This window comes from Oreochromis aureus, linkage group 2 (genome assembly GCF_013358895.1).
Source record: "Oreochromis aureus strain Israel breed Guangdong linkage group 2, ZZ_aureus, whole genome shotgun sequence".
Classification (NCBI taxonomy): domain Eukaryota; kingdom Metazoa; phylum Chordata; class Actinopteri; order Cichliformes; family Cichlidae; genus Oreochromis; species Oreochromis aureus.
In genome coordinates, this window is record NC_052943.1 from 25,134,910 (window position 1) to 25,159,258 (window position 24,349).

A 24,349-nucleotide genomic window follows, 5' to 3' on the forward strand; every position below is an offset into this window, starting at 1 on the left:
CACTGCTCATAGCGCTCCTTAGACACGTAGGTGTCAATAGACATGCAGTCACTTTTTCCACACTGTCTAAACACTGTAAGCTTTAACTTTATTTTACCGCTTCAATTTTTCGGTATCGTCCATCTGTGTGCTGTCTCACTTCCAGTTATTCCATGACCACAGTATGCTTTGATTATTACGGTTACTGTTTTCCATCTCCATGGAAATGTTGATATTCAAATAACTTTTTTATTCCACTTATATGCGTTTCCTGCCATGTTCTAGTGCTAAAAAGTGTCGGGTGTGTTTGTTTAACCTGAGCTTTGCCGTGTTCTTATTTATACTCTGTTATTCTTTGCTGTATCTTGTTACCATTTGCCGCTATAACGGCTTAATTTCCTCTCGCAAGTCAATAAAGTTTTGCGTTGTCTTACAAGGACAACAAGACCTCACATAAAGTGCTGGATGTGCCGTAGTATATCACTCAACATACAGTTATATATATCCAATGTGTTAAAAGTGTGCACTGAAACGGCATGATATAGGGTGTAGTTGTGGCTAGGAATGGAGGTGTAGTACAGTGACCAGTGGGGCATAAAGGCTGCTGTTGTATCCAGGGTTTCATGTTGTGGTACCCTAATGACTGAGCGCACAAGGAGGCCAGAGGCGGCTGGCAGCCTTGAGCAAAAGTAAGCCCTGGAAGTGCCCATCCTCATTTGGTAACCCCATTAAGATGGCTTCACTGGCTAAAATCCTCTGGCTTTATCTGTCACAACGCAAGACTGAATCAAAATTTGTTACAATTTCTTTCTGTAGTAATTTTTTCTTATACGCTCTATTTTGAGAAATAAAGATGTCAACTAATAATAAAGAAACATATATAAAATATGTAAATGAATAACTAATAAATAGGCTCATTTTCTATCAGCCACAAAGCTCTCGCAGCTATAAGAAAAATCTGAATCATTAGCGAAGGAGAGTGGGTGGTTTCACATAAGTTGTCTTGCAAATGTACTTACTCCCACTTTTTTCTATTTCTATATGTAAAGTAGAATTGTTGTGCTTTCCCTTATAGTTAGTCATGGATCCTCATATTCAGCATGGCCAACATGAATAATGGAAAAATAATTCTACTAGAGACCAAAAATGAAAAAATAGAGAGAGAGCTAGAAATGAGCATCATAGACCACCTTTCAGTACTGTGGACAATACAATAGTGTTCATCTCTCTTACATTTTTAAGTGCAATATGTCATTTTTGAACTTTTAGTAAGAAAAGATTAAAATCAACAAACTATTTGTTTATTTCTGCTCTTTCAAGAATTATTTTTTTTTCCAGTCTGCAGATATGTACCCCCTCTAAGATGATGTTTGTAATAAATTTGTGTAGGATTGAACATTTTTCACGTTCCACATTAAATCAAACTTTTAGTGTCTTTGACCAAGAATCACATTTTGACTTTCTTTCTTTGAAGAAGTAAATGTTCAATTAAAGATCAAAAGAAGATGTAAATTACTTTTTCGTCAGCATCAGATGACCAGCAGGCCTGTGGAAGTAAATGTGCCTGCCAGCCTCCACAAAGCATGTCATTATGGGAGCCTGACCCTCTCTGTCTCGCTACTCTCATCACTGAATTTGCCATGCAATTTACAGTAGTTCTGAGAAATCATGATAAATTCTCTCATCTTTTCAGTAAACCTACTATCGGTCCTTGCATGCATTGTAGTGTTGAGGAATAAATGTTTGTAGGTTGAAGCATGTGACCTTTGGGTTTTTAAAGAGGTCTTAGAACCACAAGAGGAAACTTGTCATTAGAGGAATATGTGGAAACAAGGATGTGGCAGGAGCTCCAATTGACTATCACTTTTCCAGCGACCCATCTTAAAGCTCTACAGTCAAAGAGGCACAGCTGACATTTTATTAAGGCGGAATTACTGTTTTAAGGATTCCGGACATTTTCGATGGTGGCGACATGGATACAGATGGGATTTCAAGTATAGCTTTTCCAGCTTGGTTAAAGTCTAATGTGTCCACCTTCAATTATACTTCTTTTTTTTTTTTACATTTTTATTGTCCATTTATGTTCTTTCATCTTTTCTCAGTTTTTTGCAAATTGAATTTCCTCTCGTATGTGCATAGCAGCTTAGCACTCAAACTCTTGAACAGATTCATAAAGGTCTGTTTCAAAACTGCTTTCACGTAGGTACTGTGTCCAGTACTTTCCTTGACCCTGGTTGGTGGGGCTGGATGTAAGAATACAAATGTACAGCACATTTTGGTGGGATGTTAAACACTCTATCCTATTACCCTACCCTGCAGGCACCTACGTACTAAGTTCATGTGATATCAGATTAGCTTCTTGCAAGAACAGTGAAAGTTTACCATCAAAAGAGTCACTTTTGTACTCAAAAGTGACTCTTTTGATGGTAAACTTTTCCTGAATTTTCCAGAGAATTTGTGCTCCAGGAAATCTGCAGGGAGCTGCTAATGAATGTGACTATAAAGTATAGATTAGTCTATCAACATTATTAATATGTGTGATTTAAAATCTTTTACCCGATGTGACTGTTCTGCAGTGGGCTATATGAGTATTTGATATTTAACTGGTCGTTTTTATTGCATTATTGCTCTGTTTTTGTTACATTTACTAAGTTGTGACTGTCTGTGGCAGTACAAATGAATCTAACTGAAAGTAGCTTACTTTGATAATAAAGTTTCAATTTAATTCTGACTAGAGTCAAGCCACTGATCAAGCCTTGCTGCTGAAAGCGGACAAATCTTTAAAAATAACCATTGTTCATTTTTGTATTCATGATCAGTTTTTGGCAAACTCACAGGGAGCCAATAAAGAATAAGGAAAAAGAGCCACTTGCAGCTCAAGAGTTGCAGGTTCCTGTCCTAAATTGCCAGATCTGAAAAACAGGCCAACTCTGGCGAATGTCCTGAGTTGATTCTTCAATAATTCAGGTATGAATACATGAGTATAGATGAATACTGTCCACTATGGTGTTCATTACAGAACACTTTTCTGCTGCCTTTAACCTGAACCCAGTGGGCAGATGAAGGACCTTACTGTACAAATTGTTACTTTACACAGTTTTTGCTTCGTCATCAAACCTCTTTGACTCTTTTGGGTCATTTTGAGTCAGCAAGTTTTACCACGTCTTCAAACTGAGAGGTCCTTGATGATTACTTTTTTTTCTCGCTTGCTTTGCCTTTATGACTGGCGACACGCCACCACCATGAAGACATCACCAGAGAGCAGCCACTGCAATGCATCAGCTTAGTCCTTTCCATATATTTAAGTGATTGCTGACATAATTTATGAAGGGAATGAAAAATAAAGTCTGCATTGCAATAACATTAAAAAAGAGAGATCTATAATTTATTTGGCCTGCCACAAGTCAGCACTCTTCGCCACCAACCCCCCTACGCACATCTCATTTCTGTGCATTTGCAGATTTCGCCTCCCTCCTCTTTTCCCTCTCAGTAGCACAGGGGGCCCATCTTTAGGGGGTGGTAGGTTGCTTTTTGGGAGTGTTTAGGGGTATCAAGGTAGTCCTGGAGGGGAGTCGGCGCAGGACTTTTGGCTCCGGCCTGGAAATGCCTTCACGTTTACAAACAAACTGGCTCTTTCGCTCACCCTGTTTGCCTTTGTGGCTTTAATTTTTTTTCAAGGCCTGTAGAGGCAAACACACAGCAGGAAACACTGGCTTGTTGATCGCCTTCACAGAACAGCTCATAAACCCAGCCAGTATGAATGTAAGGGGCCTGTGTGTGTGCGCACGCGCGCGCATGTATCGGTTGTGTACTTCAGAGGAGCGATATTTCCTCCTCCCCCTTCTTCTTCTTCTTTTTTTTCCTAATCAACCTAAGGAGTGTTATGGAAGTAAACAACCAAATAATTATTAAGCATTGAATCGTGCGATTGAGGAAGAGGAAAGCTAACATGTCCTTAAAGTCAAGTTTCACTGTAAATAAGAAATTACAGTTTGATTGTCCAGCCATGTTTGTCTGTTCCTGTTTATGGATGTTGCTTGGAAACAATACTAAATCACATTGTTCAACATGTGGCATCTTCTCACACTCTCTCTTTTGCCCTCTTCCCTGCTCGCTCAGCCGCTGTGCGTTTGTAAACATGCAACTGGGATACATGGCCTCATTGTTTTGCATCATTATTACTGACAGGCCTAAACGACTTGAATGATGGGAAGCCCTCATACAAAATTAACCCAGCCCCGTGTGTTTACCCTGCCTAAATCATGTTGCTCATTGGCTTGAAACAGAATGAGGGGGAAAATGGGCCTCACATCCTGACATCTGCAAAGCACCTGTCCTGAGCCGTGCTTGCTAGCAGGGCCAGAGCACATTCAGACAGCTATCTCCCCTCATTTTACTCTCTGGCCTTACAAAACGCCTTGACTGTCATTTTGAAAAATGTGTTTCAAAATGTGTTTTCTGCTAAATATTGAAGCCTACCTTACTAGGATGATGTCCTAAATACATCATGATGATGTCAGCTGATTTAATGTATCCTTATCCCTGCATGCAAGTGCATTTTCTCTGTCAGTCGATGCCTTTATCCATTTTTGAATAATGCACATTGTTTAAAAAAAAAAAGAAAATCAACTTGCATACCACCCAGCATGCATCATATTGTAATTGTAAGGGGATGGCCAGTATCTTCCCTGGACACATGCCTTGTTTTACCATTCATTATTAGACAGCTCTCCAGGATCACATGACTACCTGTCCCACTAACCTCCCACCAGACGTTATCAGTGGTTGTACAGCAATAGTTTCCTGCGAGGCTTTTCTAGTTGGAGGGAGTTGTGTAAGCCACACTGGCTGAGAACAAAGCTATGCTTCTACAAAAGGGAGGAGGCTGGCACTGCTGGGAAAGGTGCCTGGCCTTCATCAGCCATCGCCACCAATTCGGAAGTGAGTCACTCCTCTGGCGTGTGCAGAATCTCTCTCAAAGGTCACCTGCGCTGACTGCAGCACTCCTCCATGCCATTGCATAATTCCATCAGTACTGTAGCAGCAATGCTGCAGGAGAATGCCTGTATTTATATTTTAGACATGGCAGATCAGAAAAGTTGGACAAGCACTGAGAAGGAAAACTACAACATGCTGCAGGGAACTGCAGTGGAGCACATTTTATGAAATTAACTCACCATGGTTAATTGTTGTTTTGCAAATTAACTCTAAACTTGAAAAAAAAAACAGTGTTCATCTTGTTTTTGTTCCAACTCTTCTTTAACACTTTCTCAGATTCTTCTTTTATATGACATAAAAGATATGAGGTATGATTTTCTTACTAAATTACTGCTCTGGTACTGAAGCACATCAGCCTACATGACTAGTCTATCATGACATCGATCAGCATCTAAATGTGCCCCCTCATATGATTCAGTAGTGCTCAGTGGATGGAGTGCTTTGCCTGACTGCTGACTGTAACTGTGTCTGTTTCCTGACTGTGTCTGTTTCCTGTCCCAGATAACTGCAGTATGTAGAGAGGCTGCCCTCCTGGCCCTGCAAGAGGACATCAAAGCTCGGCACATCGAAGCCAGACACTTTGAAAGTGCCCTGAACACTGTGAAGCCCCGAATCCCTGACTCTGTCATCCAGTCGTATATCAGCTATCAGCAGCAACACAGTGGCCTGTGTTTCTTCTGACCACACCGCTGTGGAAAAAGTCAAAATTGGGATTTTCTTCTTTATTTCTATTAGTTTAGAGTTATATGTTTTAACTGTACCAGTCTGCTTCATTACACAGTGTTAAATGTTTTCAAACCTCAACGTTAGGCCAAAGAATCTCATCAGTGTTAAAGCGGTGACTTTAAAATAACACTCTGTGTAGATTGCAGTGTTGACACTATTGCTTTATTTTTTGACTTTGAAGGATATGTTGTGCTGCCATGTTTGATCAAATAAAAATGATAATGTATTCATACTGTCATCGATCCATTCATTGTCTTTGGTTGCCTTATTTTAATCCCATATCAACAGTGGTGAGCCAGTGTGGTAGTTTGCACTGTTAAAGACGTCCAGCCGTGAATTTACAGCAGTATCAATGTGCTGAGAAAAGCCGTAAACTAACACGTCCCAAATGGCGTTAAAACAGTGCAGTCTTATAGATCTGACTGGATTTAAATACCTCCTTTGCTCTGCTTTGTTGTAGCTTAGCATTCACCTATAAATCTGTCTGTCCTACATGTTTCCAGTGCCACTTTGTGTAATTTATGAGTTGTGGCTCTTCTGGATTTTGAATAACTCCTCCAGTCAAATCGCAGGTTTTTCTGCCTTTTCAGGACATGTTGGGTAAAGCTGCAATAAAATCGAAGTTGGTAAAAACGTTGTCTAACTGATTATACAGTTGGTGGGCAGTGTGAGCCCTCTAATCAGAATATTCCATATGCACACGGACATCTATGGAATTAAATAGCAGCATTAGACAAGGACCCCTGATGGTTCCTAAACCCCGAGTTTGGTGAACCGCTGCTCCGCATCCACGGGGAGAAAAAACAGCCTGGGCTGGTATATTCATCACATCTATCCATGGAAAATCAACTAATTGCTGTAATCGTGAGATTTCCGTCCGCACTTCCGACCACTGAGAGCAGGGATCCAGGCGGCCATCTGTCGGTCTACCAGGGTTTTCTTTATCATCAAGAAGCTACATTTTTACATCGGGCCTGAAAAAAAAAATCCTCTAAGTCATTACTGCACCGCGGAGTCACTTTTACACTCCGCAGGTCTTTTTGTTCTATTCTTTTTTAAAACATTTGCTGACCCGTAATGGCACTGGGGGTCATTCATCTATTGATTTTTCCATTTGAATAGGATAAATTGACTTTGTATTGAACTTCCTTTTCTCATGGATCCGGATGTAGCGCATCCGCGACACCAATCAAACCAGACAGTCAGGAACAGAGAAGAGGGGGGTGGCAGGAGTGAGGAGGGGAGCCTTTCCCCCCTGGCTGCAGGGCAGCTTTTTTCTTAAGGTGGTCTGAAGCTACAGCGCACACTACCCCGCAAATCCCCACCCCACCGCTGCCCAAACAGAAATCAACACAGAACTCCTCCGATAGTGATTTCATATCAGAGAATCGTACAAACTGAACATTCATTGCCACACGTTGTATTTCCTCTGATGACACGAGTTAGTGCGTAATGGGAACATTCCACAGAGGACAGAGGACATCCTGTTGATGCTTCCTCTGTGAGTTGTCTGTACAATGACACAGCTGTGTGGGCAGAAACTGGTTGGGCTCGAGTTTGTATTTAATTCACAGAGACTAATGAGTTGGATGTGTATGGATGCCTGTTTCACAGCAGTACCGGTAAACAGTTAGCTACAGAGCACAGAAACGATGAAACTCCGGTTTAGGAGCCATTTTTCTTCAATATATGATTCGTTCTTATTTCTATAACAAACCTTTCTCTAGTCGTATGAGGTTCCTTGACATGTACAAGATTTAACCTAATTTAACCATATTTATTAAACTTATATTTCTCATCCAAACCCTTTAATAATTAACTTTGATGTTGTTATTGTTGTTCATCCTACTCATATTTTCCTCTAAAATCCTATAAAAATATTTTTTGTTCCCAGTACAAATATATCAAACGCCCCTTTTAAAACAATATTCGGTTTATTTTTCATCTTACAAGGACAAACGTGGTATTTAGGTACACATTTTTGAAAAAAAGAAATAAATATTTATTTATTTAACACTTTCTCAGATTCCCAAGGTAAATTCTGAATCTACGTAAAGTGGATTTCTTTCCTGTTTTTGATGCGTGTGTATGGTCTTTGTACCAAAAGTGACAACTCAGCAATGTTATAAATAAATACGGCGTTTAATACGTCACTATTAGTCACATCACCCTTATTCACACCATTAATCATAACCCACAAGAACGGAAACTAGTATTTTTTTTCTTCCCCTAGCCCCCTCGTTGAGTCAACGTTTGCGTTTTAAAAAAGCCGTTCCACCTTAACCAGTGCACACATCTCTATCGCCCGGCCTTCCACATCTGTCCAATGAATCAGGAGCGGATGCGATGTATCCTTTTTCAGCGGAGTGGCTGGCCAATGGGAGTTGGATTGTCGAGCAAACACTAAGCCCTGAGCCCCCATTCATCAGTGCTGAACAGGCCCGCAGAGCAGAAGAGAGCGCACCGCTGTCTGCAACCTAACGACGCTTTTGCACAAGAGCGCAGATTTCCCGCAACAATAACTAACAGCCAGAACTCAAATACAATTCTCAGCAGATACGCGAGGAGGAGAGACTTTTGGATATAAGCTCGCGCGTGTTTATTTATTTATTTTTTTCCCTCTCAGCCTTCTTCATCAGAGTTCCGCCGTGGATTTACTTTATCTTGGGACAGATGCACGCGTAACACACGCTGAACTTTTCAGTACGACTTAACCGAAAAAAAATAAAAAGGGAATAACGCAAAGGGATACATTCGCACTTGGATTAACAGACTGAATGTTATGCATTAGACCTCATAATCTCCAGCTGGACATTGCCCCTTCCGTTTGGATGGAGTTTTGGTAAATTATTTGGTTGATGGATTCGACGCTATGGATGCTTGCATATAGGTATGCATCTTCTTAGTGATTTCACGCTTATTTTACGCATTTTGCTTTGGTTTTAGGGCATTTGTTGCCCGATAGTAGAGCACGTAGCTACCTAGAAAGCGCCGCTGCAGCGATAAAGTCCAAATGTTTTGCTGTGCGCAAAGACTTTTAGTCTTATTTTCCATGTGTTCCCCATGAAATAAAGAATCCGCTGTGGGTTGAACTGATCGCGACTGTTTGGTGAAGTTGATGGATTTCCACGCCAGTGTTGTTCCGAGGCTGTGCTGTAACAAACACCCCTCCCCCATGGCGGTTGTTTTCATTCATAAGTTTTGCCCGTCTATTCGGACGCGTCCTGTAATGTCTCTTGATCTCCGGCTCTGTGGTTTTTATAAGATCCTGTTTTTATTACTGCAAACAGCGGCTTCTCATGTGAGCGCGTTCTGTGCATATGATCCTATTCAAAGTGCGCCATTTGACGCAAAGACTATTAAATGTATAGAAAATATTTTTTAATATAGTTGAAACGTGCGTTTGTTTATATGCAAAGCAGCAAAATGGATCTTTCCGCTTTGATTGTAGTAGTTTTTATTTGTTTTTAATCGTCAATAGTTTTAAGGAGCCCTTCACGGGACAGCTAGGGTTTATGTTTTTGTAAACTGTAAGTTTCGGCCTCCTGCAGGTCGGCTGTGCTTCATAACATCCCCTAAGACTCAAGTTCAAATTCCTAATCGTATTCCTATAAATACAAATACGATATATATATGTATATTGGTTCATATTAACTTCAAAAATTGGGGGCCCTGAAATACCGTTTTAATCCGATGACTTTCCAGAGTTTTTTAACTGCAGTCTATATTTTGTCGGAACTTGATGTGACCTTAGTTTTCTAGCTCTACTTTTGTCCCCGTTTCCCTGAAATCCTTTTTGATGTAGTAATAGAATACTAAGTGAGGCAGCTCATTTAGTTCCCTTGGATCGTGTCCTCGTTTCGTCGCCGCGGTGCATTTAAATGTTAACTAGTCATACAAATGTAAATGAGTAGGGGAAGTATTTGTAGGGCCTGCTGAAGTTTAGATTTAGCCTGTTGGGGAGGAAGGTACAAAAAGTCTTAATAGTCAACTTTTTCCCGGGTTGCCTCACTTAACGGGATCAAAAGTGACATATTGTCATGTTGACAGGGTGAAAACAGTTGGTCTGGATTAACTATAAAGACACCTGCAAATATTAAACTAGCCTGCACAGATTACTTATTTGTCATTAATTTAGAATCACTGTTCAGCATCTTATGTTATAGCTGTGTAATAACTGCTATGGTATGGGTCAAGAATGATTGTAACGATATATTAGTATTAGATTTTTATTAGTATTATTTTTGAATCCAAAAACACTTGGGATTGTGTTAACCCCTCTTCCATCAGGACTGTGTTTCCTAGAACAAGGATTTTTAATTTTTTTTTTGCTTGACTCTTTCTGATCATATCTCCTGCCTCTTCCTTGTCTCTTCCCCCCCTCCCTCTGGCAGGTTTTCCGATGCATGTCCACGGTGAATGTCGGAAGTGGTGATTCCCCCAGATGGAGCTCCAAAGTCAACATGGCCCTGGCGGTTCATTAGTGGTGATCCAGCAGCCTTCCCTAGAGAGTCGGCAGAGGTCGGATTACGAGCGGGAGTTCCAGCATGCCGGCATTTTCTCTCTGGAACAAATCAAGGCCATCCGCTCTAGCAACGAGTACACCGAGGGGCCCTCAGTGGTTCGGAGGCCCCCTGCACCCCGGATGGTCTCCAGACCCCATGAAAAGCAGGAGAGGACTCACGAGGTCATCCTCGTCAATGTGAACAACAATTATGAGCACCGGCCATCAGGTCACCACCATCATGCTGGGGGCAGTGTGTTGGTTGGGGGACAGCAGTATGGTGGGCCTCGGGCACCAGGGCTCAGCCGCTCTACTAGCACAGGAAGCGCCGCCAGCTCAGGGAGCAACAGCAGTGCCTCCTCTGAGCAGGGACTCTTGGCACGCTCACCCCCCACCAGACCTGGCATTAGCTTACAGCATCACCACCGAGTGGATCGGCCTGTTCGGACTCAGCCGAAGCCCAAGGCCCTTTTACAGCCCCAGCAGGGACCTCAATTTTACCAGCCTCCACTAGAGGCTCCACTCAAGCCCCAGGGCAAAGGGAAATCAGACTTCTCTGGCTCTGGCAATGAGGTGGTGGCTGCTGCTGGGCACCAGTTCATCTGCGAGCGCTGTGGGAAGTGCAAGTGCACCGACTGCACAGCACCCAGGAGCCTGCCTTCATGTCTGGCGTGTAACGGCCAGTGCCTCTGCTCTGCTGAGAGTGCACTGGAGCACGGCACGTGTATGTGCCTTGTTAAGGGCATCTTCTACCACTGCTCCAATGACGATGAGGGGGATTCATGTGCTGACCACCCCTGTTCACTGTCACGTTCCCACTGCTGCTCTCGCTTCCTGTGCATGGGATTAATGTCGGTACTCTTCCCCTGTCTGCTATGCTACCCACCTGTCAAGGGGTGTCTGAAGGCATGCCAGGGTTGCTATGACCGGGTTAAGAGACCTGGCTGTCGCTGCAAGAACTCCAACACTGTGTATTGTAAACTGGAGAGCTGGGCCCCACAGACCCAGGAAAAGCCTTCCTGATCGCTTCCCAAGGTCTCAGTGATTGCCCGTGCACAGGAGACTCTAGAAACGGATCTTATGATGACAATGATAATGATAGTCACAAATTAATGTTTATCAGACATTCTGAGCACCTCCCATCCACCTCCCCTCCTCGCTGCAGAACCCTAAGGAGCTAAGCAAAGGAGTAACGAAAACCACTCGATTATTTTTAGTTTTATTTTCTCTGGATCAGGACCATGTTTTTACAGACCAGTGTTTGCCTTAACTGTTTCTATGTCTATCCTCAGCTCCTCATTAACACTATTTTTTTATATATATGAAAAAGTTTTTCTTCCGTTTTAGGTAGGCACTTTCCTCCGGGTCTGTGTGCCCGGTGGGATCTGCCTCTCACCAAATCTGTGAAGGACGATCTACTATAGGGCAATTATGTAGCTGTTACCTGGTATTCATAGCAAGCAGGTATGTTTGAGTTTATTGGTTGCTACCACACTAAAACCGTGGTTTCTATGCTCATTTTGCATTAACGAAAGCACATCCATCTCATAGTATTCTCCACTTGGATATGTTTCTCTCCTTCCACCCATCTGAACTTTTCATACACATTCTGTGGCATATTCTCCCATGTTTTTTGTTTTCCTTTTATCTTGTGTAAATTGTATGCTCAAAAATCCATAAGAGGAATTCTGGCTATTTTTTAAAAGAAAAAAAAATGTCTGTTAAACATTTTTTTTGTTAAAAAAATATTTATTATGTGAAGCTCTATTATTTTATGATATTTATTGCAAGAGACAGTCTTAAATTTACTCATGTCTGAATATAACAAAATATCAAATACTTACTGAAAAATTAAAGGGTGGCACAAAAGAAAACTATGTTAACTTTAACGCAGAAAATATATTAATTAATGAAAAAATAGCACTGTCTGGTGTCTTGATTGCCCTGCTGAGAAGCAGTAACTGAATCTGATGGATGGCCGCTGGCTGATTTTTAAGGGAATGTGTGTCTGTTTCTTAAGTTGGGAGTTTGGTGGTGAACAGCAAATCACTGTTCCATGTGTGTATGCATGTGTGTGTGTGTGTGTGTGTGTGTGTGTGTGTGTGTGTGTGTGTGTGTGTGTGTGTGTGTGTTCACGCTGGGTGTGGAATTCCTGTTTTTTTTTTTTTGTTTTTTTTTTAAGCTACAAGTAGAAACAGCTTGTAGCTCAAAATGTGACTGTTTACATTCTTGAAGGGCTTCTTTGCTGCGATTCTCCTCGGTAACCTTGAAAGCTAAACAATACAGGTCATTGACATGATTAGCCCCGAAGCTGCTAGCATCAACAGAGTCTCCACGTTTCCAGAGTGAGTTATGCTCACAGGAAGTAGCTCTCCCTCTAAACCCCCCTCTCGTCTCACCCGCCAACAAGTCACCACAAAACTATGTACTGTAGTTTATTCCCTGGGCTTTAACGCACCCAGATCGGGATGTTCCCAAACTCCCAAATGGTCTCCGTGCTGCAAACCCAAGAGTGTGTGTGCGCCTTCAGATAGGAGAGCGGTCATTACGAGTAGCCGGGGCCACCTGTTCAAAGATAATAAACCGGGTCTATCAATGCTGGGCTTTTATGGCATGGTTCCTGCACTAAAGGCAATGACAGGGCCCAATCCAGCCCCCACTGTGACCCGCAGTCCCCCATTTGGCCAGCTCTTTTTGTCAGTGAATTTATCACGTGGGAAGTCCACTGAACCCCTCCACCCCCACCACTGACACCCACGCACTTCTCCACCTCCGGGCCCCCAAGGGATGAGATCATCACTTTGAGAGTTGGTTGGTCAGCCACAAATACCAGCAGCTGGGGAAACACAAAAGGTGAACAGGAAATTCTCTTGGACAAAGGAAAAAATATACAGCAGTTTAAATTTGGAGAGCTGCAGCGCTGGCGACAAAACAACACAACCGTGTCTATTATCAGCTACAAGTGATCGCAGTGGCCTTGGTTGCTGTTTGCAGCAGGCCTCGGATCTTTGGATTATTTAGAACGTCTTCAGCTAATGTAAACTAGAACCCACTGTTAAAGCTCTGGCACTTTTAAGGAATAATTATTTAAGTGCTTTAAAGACGAGTAAACTCACTAGCATACAGTCTTATTTTAATCATAAGTTTACGATGAAAACAAAACACAAAACATCCCTCCAAGTTGGTGGTGAGTACTCACTCGGCTTTTTTTGGTGGAATGTACCTTTTGTTGCTCTGAGTAGTTAGGATTAGCGATTTGTCAATTTCCTGTTACCTTTCACAGCTGCAATTTGAGCCCTGTTTGCTCCTGGCCCTTAGATTATAGCATACAATAGGAGGCCTCTTTTTTTTCAGGTTTCATTATCGTTCCTCACTATGGATGAGGGGGATGGAAAAGATCTACACTGTATTCAGGAGGCGGTGAACAGGAAGACAGTGTTTACTTGATATTTTCCAGCCTAAGCCAAATAAGGCAACAGATCCTACTCCCACCATTTTCAGAACTTGGCTCTGTTCAGTCCTCAACACGTCTCTTAAATCTCTGATCTAATCAGCTGAGGTGTCTAAAATAACATTCAAGGCCCATGAATGGCTTCTTTCACTTTTCAGTCATCCTGCCACGTGAACTGCTCCGTAAGTGCGTCACATTTTACTCGTCACACGACTAGCACTCCGTCGAGAAAAAAAGAGGTGAATTCTGAGTCAGTATTAAGTAATTCAATGGCAAAAATGGTAACAACCACCACCCCTCCTCCTCCCCCCCTTCTTTGCACTTGTTTTAGAGTAAATTTAGCTGCTCCACACACCCACGTAATGCTATTTGGAGTTGTCAGGCTTGGCGGGTCCCAAGCTGCAGCTTTGGGTTTTTTTGGGGGCCATACAAGTGCAAACATGCATGACTACCAAGTGAGTCACGATGGAAGCTCCAACCCACACATCCTACTGGGACAGTCCTTTTCTTAGCCGGGGCACTGCTGCCGGCATGGTCACAGTGGAGCAGGATATACTCTATAAACAGTCATCCTCCTCCACAGCATTCATCACCAAAAGGCTTGCTTCAGCTTTCCTCTGCCTGCTCATCTGGTTTTCATTATTTCCCCTCATGGCATATAAATAGAAATTAGCAATCAAGGGAAATATGGGGGTGGTGGATGTTGGAGGGGAAGGCAGGTTTTTTGGACTTCAGCATAACGACCAAAGTTTATGGAAGTTATCTCCTCAGATATTTGGTTTTCGTTGATCTCAGAGTCCTGGAGCGACATGTGAGAGGGTTGAAGTGTTTAGAAACTGCTCCAACATCCACACTCAGCCGCTGCAGGATTAAAACGACAAAAGAACGATATTAGGTATCCATAAAACATTTCAGTGCAGGTCCCGATAAAGTCAGAATTACTAGAGTTTACTCTATCCAAACACGGGGAAAATACAGTATATTGTTGCAGTCAGATGAAAACCTTTCCAAAATCTAAACATTTTAGTAAGCAGCCATGTTTTTGCATTGACTGCCATGCAGTGCTGACTTGATAAAAACAGATTTGGAAGAAGTAATTTCTCACACAAAAACTTGTGGTTCTTTAATTTAACCCCAAGCTGAAGATGTGAACCTTTCAGCCAACAGATACATATTAAAAAGCTGGAAAAAAGAGACTTCTACTTAAAAAAAAAACAAGCAAAAACAAGCAAATCTAGAATATGTCCAGAAAGATTAGACAATACGATATATTCTCATTTACTCCTTTGTTGTGCTTTGTCATTTATTTTTACAAATGACACATCCACCTGGGAGATTTTAGCTTCACAAAGCAACGGGAGTAAATAGGCTTTTGTTTGATTGTGGCTATTACTTTTAAAATACACGTCAACATTTTAATATGGGACCACTTTGTCCAAACAAATAGTCCCCTAAACAGTTTCCTGTTTTGAGCAGCACACTTAAATATTAATTCCCTGTTTCAAATTAAATCATAAGTCACAGTGACAACTGTATTAAATTCTGGGAAAGTTAAACCAAAATAATCCAATTAGCAAGAAAGACTCTTTTGTATTGTGTGGCACTAAGGAAAACTACATTTAGATGCAGTTTCCTGTTGGTCAGATGACCAATGCAGCACTTATTTAGCAGGCTCTTTCCTCCTCTGGAGCTATAAAGGGCCTGTAGGTACAACCCAGTGTTTTATCAGGTGTCGGACTATTGAAGACAGAGGTGTTTCATTGGGGTTTGAGCCCATTTAAGCATTTGCTTCTGGGTATACACACACCCACAGGAACTTAATGTAACCCCCACCCCTTTAACTTGCTACGTGTCCGTACAGCATTACTAGCCATCTGATGCCTCATTCTTAACCGAGCCCCCTTCCTGTCTCTTGTCTTTGTCTACTATTTTATGGACAAAGACCAGCTGGAGACAGTGATGCCATCATGAGAAGGAGGAGGCTGATGGATCAATACAGTATAATGCACTTGGCAATTGTTCGGTGAGCTCCTTTTGAAATTAATGGCTAGGCATAATTTTTGCTGCAGACTCGCTCTTGATCAATGGTTCCTATTGACTCATCAGTATTCAAAGTGTTTGCAAAGTTAGCGCAAAAGCCTTTGCCAGTTCTCACAGGCCCCAATAGACTCGCTTGTGATTTTGTATTCCGCTCACTAATTAAATCAGCAGGGTGTTTGTCTCGCTGTTGCTCTTATTGGAGACTGTTGTTAGAAACAGCAGTTGTCAACAGTCATTAGATCTGATCCCCAAATGTGCTCACAGCGGTTCAAGAGATAATCAAAAGACTGTAGTTTATAGCCAGGGATATGTGAAAATGACAGCAACAGACAAGAATGATGAAGATCAGAACCTGCCTTACATAAAAATCACCTCCACAAATAAAAGATCACACCCTTGTTTCTCTTTTTACAGCCCCGGGGGACAATCTTGTGTGTTTGTTGCATTCCAGGCCCCCTACAAGCACGTTTGTTCTGTTTTTCCCCTTTGATAGCTCAAAAGAAGGCCAACAAAAAGCATCACACATGAACATCAAGTACATAGTTTGAAAGATAAATAGATTTGTGTGTATTCTCTGCGAGGAAGAAGAGGAAGCTTGCTCTTTCTTTATCCACCCTTCCCTCCCCCCTTCTTTCTCTCCCTTTTTTTCAAGATTAGACTGCATCCAGACAGATGGTTCCCGTCTGCTGGCTTTTTTCAATTCACTTCCTCTCGTCACAGACAGCCTCTCTTCCCCCCTCTGTTCTCTCTCTCCCGCTCTCTCTCTTTCTCCCCCCCCCTTCAACGGCTCCTCTGTTATGTGGCTGGAAATAATCTTTTATTGCCCAGTTGTTCGGAAGTGACCTTCTGCCCTTGATTAGATAGGGCCAAGTCCTATCACACGATTGTATTTGAGCTGGCGGGACAACCCCCACACCCCACACACACACCATTCATCCCCTCCCACAGCCCCATCCTTTACCCAACCCCCCATGCCTCTCTTACTGCCAGGACCTTGGTGATCCTGTATGAGGGCACAACAATGGGGGGCTTTAGTCCCGTCCGGCTCTTCTCGGCTGGGGGGCAATAGGGTGGGGGTCATGAGGGACTTTCATTTTTTTTTTCATCAGTCAACCAGTCACCGAGTGGAAGTTGCAGCCCCCTCGTCCCTCCCCCCTAAAGCTTCCATTCCATCAGCAATACGATGGTTAACCTCCCAGTTGCCGGATGTTCACCCTTTGACCCTTAAAAAGCCTCTTCCTCCTTCCTTTCCCAATGACCCCCCCCCCCCTTATGAACCACTCCAGAGATAGGCTTTAATCTCCTACACTATCAGTGGACCTTTGAGGCTGCTGTGTGGTCGACCAACAGGTGGGCTTGCTGAGATGTTTTGATCTTTGTGGCGCTTGGGATCAGGCAGGTTTTGATCCCGTTCCTTAGAAATATCCAGTTCTAGTCTGAAGGAGATGAAAATCTACTAAAGCAAGCAGTAATCAGTGGTTTACACTCTGACACAGCAAATAAAAGTGAATGTTAAAACACAGGGATTAACAGACAGCCTCTTCCGCCTGGGACTGTCCAGCTCCCCGTGCGCTCAAGTTCAAGAAGGATAGCTAATGCTAATGGCTGTTCTCTCATATTTGCTTTACATCTGCAACAACATCCACGATCATTTTGATGTTTGAAACAATTGTTTGAGCAGGTCTTAGGGAAAATTAGGAAATAAAAAGGTGCTGATGGGTTTACACTCATAGAGCCCTGACTGGTTTACAGTAAGTTGTATTTTGTCAGGCTGTTTCCTTTGCTTTAATTTTTTTTTTTTTTTTTTTGATATTTCAATGACATGATTTAAAAGTGTAGAAACCATATCAAACACTACAAATCCCTCCCACCCCTCAACCCCCTGAGTACAAATTAGGTAGTTTCCCAATATGAGACACAACATGTACCCACAACGCTGGCTCTTTTTCCACTGTGGTTGTGCTCTTCAATTGTTTAACCTCACAAACTAGTTTAATTAGTTTCAACACAAGCCTCAACCACTTGGTTATTATATTTTTTAAAGAAAAAAATCTGAGAAAAAAATCAACTCGTGTTTTTTTTTGTAAACTCCTTTTCTAATTTTAGTGGCAGTTTTATAGTCATGCTACAACTTCAGGTAAAAAGCAGCCCTTTTCTCTCTCTCTCTCTGCTGGCTTGTTTGTTTTTTGTGCTCTTGAGCTGTAAACCCATAACAAAAACCTCGGTGTCCAGTTTCATTTTGTGAACCAAAGCCAGGCTGTGAATAGAAGAAGAATAGACAGGAAGACAACTCTGATTACCTCCATAAAGGAGCTGACCTCATGTTCCTCTCTCTTCTAACCTGTCCTCTCTGTCTCTTACAAAAAATACTTTACAACTGAACCATTTATCTCAAAGCTGAAATTCTAAGGTGTGCAATATGTGCAGAAAACTTGATATTGAACTGAAATGACTCAATTCCCCCCCCCCTTGCTTTTATGAACAGCATATTTTAACCCTTAAAAAGTGATATGTGACAGATAGTAGTGCTGCACCTAACCTTTCAAGAGGTGCAATCACAGCAGAAGAGATTCCCACCCCACTGTTTAAATCAATAGTTGCTCGTCAAAATAGATGATAGCAGATTTGCATTAAGTTCCTTTAAAATACTTCAAATAATTGCATTACTGACTGTTTACAGTCAGCCTATTACACTGATCGAATCAAGCCCAATGGAAAGATTGAGGGCATCTGTTTGTCAGGGGCCCTGCACTCCTCCCTCGTCTGCCTCCAGGGTCTCCAAACCCCAAATCCAGAGCGGGGGTTGGGGGTCTTAACAGGAAGCTGAAGAACCCTCCCCTCCTTGTCTATATCCTTGAAGGGGTGGGGGAAAAGGGCCTCTAGATCAAAGAGGAATCACACAGAAATGGCTTATCTGTTGTTGATTTTAAGCTTAGGATAAAGCACTGGGTTCTAGAAATGTGTCAAGGATTTACAGATCTGGACCACTGAAGCTCCCTCTTTCATCAAGGCAATTTCTTTTTCCAGATCTCTGTGAATGTGGGGGGTGTTTATGTATAGTGGTGAGGGTTGCTTTCAAGCAACAAATAAGTGTAAGCGAGAAAAAACATGGTGACAAAGTCAACAAACGTGGTAAAAGCATGAAGTTTCCACACTGATAACCAAGATTTTTATTTATCTGGTTCTATCTTACAGGTTTGCATCCTTGCATGTATTAAAAACCCAGTAGAGTCCAATAATTTCAACTCCCATTCTGTCCAGTCTTTAACATTTCAATTTCAAACCCAGCAAGAGGTGTGATTCTATCTCCATGTCTTTCAATGGCACTATTATGCCAAAGGGGAAATTGGACCTGCAGGCCAGCCACTTTCCCTGCTGTAGATCTTATTAAGTATGTCTCTCCATAATACAACCCAGCTTGACTCTCCGAGACCACACCCCTTCAGAGAAGCAGACCTGTCAGTCACAATCCTTGCAAGGCTCTGAAATGGTTAACTGTTGCATGATTGGCACCTAGCAGAACATATACAGGCTCTGTGGGAATATACAGAAATGCTGTTGTACCACCAGCAGAAATTCTTTTCCACCTCACTGCCCGGCCAGATTGTTGTATGTGCAAGTGTTAAGTTGCGGAGGGGCGAAGTTGGCTATTTTCTACACAAAGCAGTTTCAGTGTAGCAAAGCAAGACGGGATGCTGACCATTATATATTCAGAACCACAGTATGCAGATATGCAGTACTGCACACCATCCTGTGGAACAGATAAAACGCCTCAGTGGTTTCCAAACTCTCTTATTGGACCCAAATTTCCAAAGTAATTTTCCTTGCAACTCAAACTTGTTGTTGTAGACTACTGTGCAGGCCGGTCTGGTCTTTCCAGGTTTTAGGGGAGTAAATCAGCAGCAGATAATATGTTTCAGTTGGCTGTCCTGGCAGCGCAGGCCCTCGGGAAAGTTTGGCCCGATAAAAAAAGGCAATTTTAACATTTCATACTAAACTTTTCTTTCCAGAGTATTTTAGGACTCATGCTAATTTCCGTATTTGCCATATGTCATGTTGTGGCCTGCACTATCAGCTAGAAAAGCACAGCATATTTTTGGAAGACTATGTACTGCAGATGTGTTGTGGTATCTTTCTTTTATCATAGATGTATGAAAACTGATTTCTGGTTTCTAACATTTACAGTTCATGGATCAAAAACAAAACAGACACAGACACCTAGCAAAACCATTCTCACAGGTAATAGATTGCTCTTTTCTGACCAAGACACACTTTAGCCACATTTGGCGCCTGCCTGATAAGCTATCAGATCGCAGGATTCACGTAACTGTAATGATATGGAAGCAGATGGTTGAAAATGTAACCAAAGCCAAGTGCCAGAAATTGAATTTCCTTGAATGGACCTAGCTACTGTGATGCTAACCGTGAGTTTTGGACTCCTCATTACGAAGCCTCAACATCAAGCATCATATTTATTTTCTGGAGCCATAAGTGAAGAAACAAGTTATTAGTTAACATTAGCAAAGTTGGATGGTAAGCTGCAAGTGTGCATGTACATTGCACAGAGCAAGGTATCAGCTAAGTGTAAGACTACTAAAGTACTAGAACTTCACTCACCAAAGGAAGTTGCATCCATGTTAAAATGCTCAGCGTAGCAGTGGAAATAACATGTTTACATCCTGTTACCAGAAATGATTTTGGTTTCCATAGATATCATCAGTTGTACTGAGGCTTTAAGCTATTAGGGACCAGGACACTTTGTGTGCTACAAAAGTTGCTAGCTACCTTCCAGGCATCACCTCCGAGGCTAATTAATGCCACTGAGCTGGACTAATTAACCATATTTTTGGTGTAGCAGTTTTAATACACGAGTCTGACAGATTTTATGGATTGTTGTATTATCGACTGTCCAAGAAGACTGCGCTTCAGTAACTAATTACACAGGTAGCCACTTCTGTGTGATGCACTCATACATTCTAAAGATGACCTGCTGACTCCAAAAAACTTAAAAATTGTACTCAACAAATCAGTGATTGATGTCACAAGGATTGAGTTCCACAAATGTCTTTAAAATCTTGGATTTATAATAATCCTAAGCCCTACTTATACTTTTTGTTCCCTTGGGAATCAGTGAAAAGCAGATGGAAAGCTTGTTCCGCAGGGGCCTATAGTGGTTTTTTTTCTTCATCTGCATCTGTTCCAGGGTCCTGCTCAGGAGATGGCCAGCTGTGGAGGCTGTGTGAGAAGTTGAAAGGAAACTTCAGCTGCCCTGCGAATCTCACACCATCACTCAGGATGAATCAAAAGAAGAACACTTTGGTCAAATAAAGGGAAAGAGAGAGAGGAAGAGAGTGAACGAAAAAGTGAAACCAGCTGTCTGGAAGTGCCTCATCATTACGACAGCACAACGCTCACAACCACGTTCAAGTTTAGGCACAATCAAACGCTCAATTAGCTTTTACAGGAATATCAGAGATGCTCAGCCAAGGTTGATTTTTGAGGGGAGTCAGGGGCCCGAGTCAGACAGCTTGCTTGTATTTGTGTCTTTAAAAAATATATATAGGTATATGAGGTGTAGCTAGTGTAGACAACAAAGGCTCCCTCTAATTCTTTCCCTTCCCGAGGGGGTCGAGAAAATACTGCGCCCACATCAAGCCTCCAGACGTACCCCCACCGTGCTATACAGGTGCAACTTTAAACGAGCTCACACTAAAGGAAGGCTGGACGGCTGCAGTTAAAAAAAAGAAATGCTTCTATGTCTCCTCTTTATGTTTTTTCCCCTCACTTTTCTCTTTATGGGATCACTTTTATGTCAAGGAAATATTTTTGTTGCATCTGATGCCAGGTTAATATGAGTCTGACATATGCATTCCCGGACAGTAGTTAATTTGAGTTGACATGCAACAGATATTAAGGAATGCAAAAGTCAGATTCATATTAACCTGGCATCAGATGCAATAAAAAGCTTTCCATAACCTTAAGACAAATGATAAATATTATAAAGGAATATAAAGAAATAACTCTGAAATGATAGCTGACAATAAAAAAATGCTGGTTTGCAGTTATTTTGTTATTTTTAGTTATTTTATATAACTCTTGGACACTGGGCTGTATTGCTGTAGGAAAAATGAAAAACAGAAAAAAAGATGCAGAAAGAACATTTTATTTCCCCAAAATATTGTGCAGGACTGAACTTGACCCACAAGTAGACATTCAAGAGCTGAACACTAAACAGAGACACAAAAAACTGTCTTCTACAACTGCTCTTCAGTTTTCCTCAGATCTGTGGACGTGCTGGTTGATGATGTCAGTCATGCTGCTCTCAGTTATTCTTTGGACTTTATGACTTTCCGTCTGCTATCTACGATCCAAGCTGCAGATAACAAAGTTGTTAGGTTGCCATTAAAGTGGCAAGTAAATCTTCCTGACTAGATGAAATCGAGCTCGAATGCTAAAGGTTGCTGCTTTTCTCTGACTCTGTACCAGACATGTCGACCTGGTATTGACCTAAATAGGTCTATAAACCAGATAAGTTATCTTGCATCCTCAGGAAGTACACCTTACCAAAGCTATAAGACTTTACAGCTCCTAAAAGTGAGTAACATTGCAGAAGTAATGAAATGAAAGCCGATTTTGGCTTGACACCTGTGATTATAAATATTAATATTATGCTGACAGAATGATTTGCTTCTGTTAGTGTTTTTCCAGAAGATATTAGGAGTAAGCTCAGATGAATGTATCTTAAAAGACCCCAACAATTTTTTGCTGGTTTGGTACTTTTGCGTTTTGTAATCCTTAATCAACAACAGGAATACAGGGTAAAATTAAAATGTAAAGAATATAAAAAACATAACTTGTTTTTGGAGCTATGAACATATGCTAAATTCAGAATTTGTTTGTTTTTTCTTAAGGACCATGATTTATATATAAGTACTTATTTCATGTTAGTTTAACTTATTTAGCAGTTCACTATTTTCCAGACTGGAAGCACAGTTGACAACTGGACTTGGATGTTAATGAGACCGGCTAATCAATGGTCAGCTATTATTCAAGCAAAGGTCACGCTCCCTGCAGAGGAAGTGCACCGCTATCATCAATCTGGTCTGAAGGGCTTGCATGAGAAAGGAGCTAGAGGTCGTGGGCGGGGTTAAAAGTTTACTGCACTGTAGGTGTCAAACAGTACATTCAATACCTTCACAGCCTACTATCTGCATGTCAATGGAGCCTGCTTGTTGACATGTTATGTTCCACTTCCACATAAGCCTCTTGTAGTGTTTTTGTAATGTATCATTCCTTCTTTTCCCCCGTTTTGACTTCCCTTCCTCTGTTTTGACCAACTTTACAGTCTGATTCAGGAGAAAGGAAGGGAGGGAGGTCTGCTGGTATAGGACTGGGTGACTGGGACGGTGGCGTGAAGGAGGAGGAAGACAAGGGGGGCAAGACACATTGAGTTTGCCAAGTCAGGCAGAACGATCGACAGGAAGCCAGGCAGGAAGGAAGACGAGTCTCTACCCATGAAATGCCATTGTTTATGTGATGTGACTTAAAGCAGCCAAAAGTGACTGATGGTGGGCTCCTCTGCTGCTCTGGCCCACTTCATAGTGGCACAAAACACTCAGCCTGCGGATGGAAAATACAAAAGAGGAGCTTCATGTTTTTATTTTTTCAAATGCTGGAAAAAGTCTTTTATTTTCTCCTTGGTAAACCTACCACACTGAGTTGACTCAACAGAATGTAGAAGTACTTCTGATTGTACAGGTGAATGTGTATTTACAGTTTGGCTTCAGGGTGTGTTGCATGAGAATAATGAGAATTATGTGTGTTCTATAAAGAAATAATAAAGAAAAAAATCCTGTAAAAGCCAGTAAGACTAAAATATGAAATCTCAAATTCAAAGCATATGCCTTCTGAAATGTTTTAAACTTTGGAACTAAATTTTGCAGCATTGCCTGACCCACTAATGACCCCAGCTGTTTTACTAAGTAGGCCATTGGCAGCATGAAGACCACCACTACAAGTCCAGTTATTATTATAATTTTTTTAATCCAGGATTTGAATGAAATCCTTTTCTTTCATTTGAGAAATATGAAAAGTCAAACCTATCATCTAAAAAGGTTCAAACTTTTCTTGTTTTGGTTAATATTTTGTATTTATATGCATTACTCACACTTCTCTACTCCCCGATCAATTCGTCCAAATCCCAGCAGCGAGGCTTCTCGCGATGGCTAAATGATCCAGTATTACCCCCATTCTCGCCTCACTCCACTGGCCTTCAGTTAAATTCAAAATTTATTTCAAAACCTGATTTATTATGGAGGCTTTGCATGACTTGCATGCCCCCTCCTTGTGCAGCAGAACTGTTGGTCAGTCTCTCCATCCAATCTTCTGATCTAGGCCTTTTAACTGTTGCTTGTTTTTATTTTAAATCCAGATGTGACCACGGTGCAGAGGTTGTAGATCCTAAAGCCTGGAACAGAGTTCCCCATTCCATCAAATTGGCTTTTATACATTTTTTATTTTTTATTTTTTTACATTTTGTTTACTCTGATCATGTGCTTTATCATTTTGACTGTGCAGTATGATATAGGTATACTCAGTGTGGATTTTCTCCTATATGTGATGCACTTTGTAACTGTGTATTTGAAAGAAAT

The 24,349-nt window shown here is 41.7% G+C and overlaps 2 protein-coding genes across 2 annotated transcripts in view; both read left to right on the forward strand.

Annotated features, from left to right (window-relative positions):
- Positions 1-5,931, forward strand: part of spata5 (spermatogenesis associated 5) — a 107,372-nt gene extending 101,441 nt beyond the window's left edge. Inside the window, exon 17 of the mRNA XM_031743024.2 lies at positions 5,479-5,931. Coding sequence (XP_031598884.2) covers positions 5,479-5,658 — 180 coding nt within the window. The 3' untranslated portion in view covers positions 5,659-5,931. The remainder of the gene's footprint in view (positions 1-5,478) is intronic.
- Positions 5,932-8,068: 2,137 nt separating this feature from the next.
- spry1 (sprouty homolog 1, antagonist of FGF signaling (Drosophila)) lies at positions 8,069-12,127 on the forward strand. Its single transcript, XM_031743014.2, has 2 exons — positions 8,069-8,593; positions 10,098-12,127. Exon 2 carries the CDS (start codon positions 10,148-10,150, stop codon positions 11,228-11,230), a length of 1,083 nt encoding a protein of 360 aa, XP_031598874.1. The 5' UTR covers positions 8,069-8,593; positions 10,098-10,147; the 3' UTR covers positions 11,231-12,127.
- The last annotated feature ends 12,222 nt before the right edge of the window (positions 12,128-24,349 follow it).